The 3,142-nt window shown below is 39.1% G+C and overlaps 1 protein-coding gene across 1 annotated transcript in view; it reads left to right on the top strand.

The window, feature by feature from the left end:
• Fundc2 (FUN14 domain containing 2) overlaps window positions 1–3,142 on the top strand; it is a 15,413-nt gene that overhangs the window by 5,685 nt on the left and 6,586 nt on the right. The window contains exon 3 of the mRNA XM_005370663.3: window positions 2,264–2,339. Within this exon, the coding sequence (XP_005370720.1) occupies window positions 2,264–2,339 (76 nt within the window). The remainder of the gene's footprint in view (window positions 1–2,263; window positions 2,340–3,142) is intronic.

The following is a 3,142-nucleotide window of genomic DNA, read 5'->3' as shown; positions in this document are numbered from 1 at the left end:
CATTGTCCGCTATGTTCAGCAAGTCCGGTTTTATCCCATGCTTTTTCAGACCCAGGCCAGCTGGCCTTGGTGAGTTCCCGATAGAACATCCCCATTGTATTGTATTAAAAATCAATTTATCATCTGTGCATTAAATTGATATGTCTTTTGACCATATCAGCTTAGTGGGTAAATGCACATACCATTAAGCCTGAGGACCTGAGTTCAATCTCAGGGATCCACATGATAGGAAGAGAGATCCGATTTGTACAAGTTGTCCTCTGACTTCTACATGTATGCTATGGCAAGCTACACATGTGCACACATATGTCAACATGTGCACACAATACATACACACACCCCAAAATAAAACACTTAAAAAATAAAAATAATTCATTTAAAAATTGATTTGTCTTGGTGCCAGTATCATATTATACTAATCACTATGGCTTTATTTTCTTTTATTTTTTTCAGCTTTGTAGGTTATATAGTCTATTGATATACAAGCAATATATCACAATATATGGTCAACATAGGTTCCCAAATACTTGTAAATATTTTATATTTTGATGCTATGGTAGCTTCAAAATTTCATTTTCTGTTATTCATTACTTATAAATAGAAATTCAATTTCCTAAAGTCATTTTATTGGGTTGCAGAGTTTTGGAGTCCTCAAGATATTTTTGTGTTTGATAATCCTTTAGGACAGTGGTTCTCAACTTGTGGGTCATAACCTCTTTGGGAATAGAACAACACTTTATTTTTTATTTTTTTATTAATTTAATTTTTTCATTTATTTTACACACTGACTGCAGTTTCTCCTCCTTCCTCTCTTCTTGCCCCTTCCTGTTGAAGGAGCTGTGGGCTGTGTTCCTGCCACCCAGCTCCCGGCAGCCTGACTAGCTTATGCTCCAAAATAATTACACGGAAATTGTATTCATATAAACACTGCTTGGCCCATTTTTATTAATGTGTGTAGCACCACGAGGAGAATAACCTTTTATAGAGGTTGCCTAAGACCAGTGGAAAATAGATAATTACATTATTATTCATATCAGTAGCAAAATTACAATTATGAAATAGCAATGAAAATGATGTTATGGTTGTGGGTAAGTACAACATGAAGAACTGTATTAAAGAATCACAGCATCAGAAAGGTTGAAAATTAGTGCTCTGGGAAGATTTATAGAATTCAGAGCGGTCCCACTTAGGGTTACAACTTCACGACAATAATCAGACAAGAAAAGAAGCACACAGGTCAGCAGCCAGCAGAAACACATTAATGGATTTCCCACTTGTCACTTATGGAGTCTTTTATTTAAAGTAGGTTTTTTGTAGCATATAGATTTTACTCTTTTAAAACACCCAGTTTTATATAGGTTCTATGGATTTGAACTCAAGTCCTTATGTATATATAGCAAGTACTTTATTCAGTAAACTATCTCCTCAGCCTGAATCTTTTAAAAATTCAGTTTAAAATCTCTTCCTTTTGAATAGAGTGTTTAGACTATTTGAATGTATTTTTTTGAGGCAGGGTCTCTCTACATAGCACTGGCTGTCTGGAACTCTCTAGGTAGACCAGGTTGGCCTGAAACCCACAGAGATTCACTTGCCTCTGCCTTCTGAGTACTGGGATAAAAGGTGTACCCCAGTGTACCCAGCTTGTATGTATATTTTTAATTTACAAGCTTCATATGATGTTACATGTGTTCATTCTTGGTATATGTGAGGGATGCAGTAAAGAAACCGCTGGAATGGCCGCTCAGTGGTTGGCAGTGGGGGAGATTTTTATTGTGGATAAGAAAGAGAAAGAACATCTAGAGCCATCTGAAAGAGTCTAAAACCAAGAGAAAAAGAAGCAGATTGGACATGGTCATATCTGCAAGAGAAGGAAAAATAGGAGGGAATAGCAAAAGAGAGTAGTAGAGATGGCAGGGAAAGAAAATAGAACAGTGGGAATAGTGAGAACAAGTGAAAACCTGGTCTGTATAGAGAACAAAGGGGTGTCCAAGAGGAGGAAAACATGTTAACTGAAACAGCCTAGAGGTTTAAGGTAGAGGGCAAGGCGAGATGGGCCAGGATGCTAGTGTGGACTTTGAAATGTATAATGGGTATTTTTCAATAGGGACTGTAGGAGCCTGGAGACTAGCGTGACTTTCTGTTTCTCTAGATGGTAGGAAGGAACTAGATCATCTCAAGGTATGTAGAATATGAACATTGTCAGTTCAGGTTTGTGTGCATCTGACAGCCTGTCACTTTGTCTGATATTGGTTTGGTTTTATAGGTGCACTGGTTTCGTATTCCAGAAAGTTGGAAAATTGGCTGCAACAGCTGTAGGAGGTGGATTCTTTCTACTTCAGGTTTGTCTATTAAGTTTCCTAGATGTTTGGAAATTCCTCTTGCCTATTAACATATTGTGAGAAATTGCAACCTTGGCTATAATGCCCTAAAATAGCATACACATTTGTTTTTGTATACTATTTTGAATGCTGTTAACCACTGGAGGTTTCTCTCCTGCCTGCCAGTTCCAGAATTGATGGAGGAAGGTCATTGGTTAATTAAATAAAGAAACTGCTTGCCCTGATAGGTTAGAACATAGGTGAGTGGAGTAAACAGAACAGAATTCTGGGAGGAAGAGGAAGTGAGCTCAGAGGCGCCATGCTCCCCTCTCCCGGGCAGACGCGATAGCTCTGCTCTCTGAGGCAGATGGCGATGCAGCCAGCCACCAGGTCAGACATGCTGAATCTTTCCTGGTAAGCGCACCTCGTGGTGCTACATAATTAGAAATGGGTTAAGAGGCTAAAACTAATGGGCCAGGCAGGCAGCCGGGGTGCTGGGGAAGCAGCCCCGCCGCTCCTATTACTACACAGAATAACCACTCTGAGGCTTAATATTAATTATAAATGTTTAGCCAATGGCTCAGGCTTATTACTAGCTGGCCCTTACATTTAAATTAACCCATTTCAATTAATCTGTGTATTACCATGTGACCTGTGGCTTATTGGTGGTGCTATGGTGTGTTGTTCCTTGGGTAGCTGGATGGTGTCTCTCAGGCTTTGCCTTCTTCTCCTGTATCTCTTCTAGAATTTCCCACTTAGCTCTATCCTGCCTTGCCATAAGCCATGGAGCTTTATTTATCAACCAATGAGAACAACATATATAT

Source organism: Microtus ochrogaster, unplaced genomic scaffold (assembly GCF_000317375.1).
Source record: "Microtus ochrogaster isolate Prairie Vole_2 unplaced genomic scaffold, MicOch1.0 UNK85, whole genome shotgun sequence".
Lineage (NCBI taxonomy): Eukaryota > Metazoa > Chordata > Mammalia > Rodentia > Cricetidae > Microtus > Microtus ochrogaster.
This window is presented reverse-complemented; position numbering and strand designations above follow the sequence as displayed.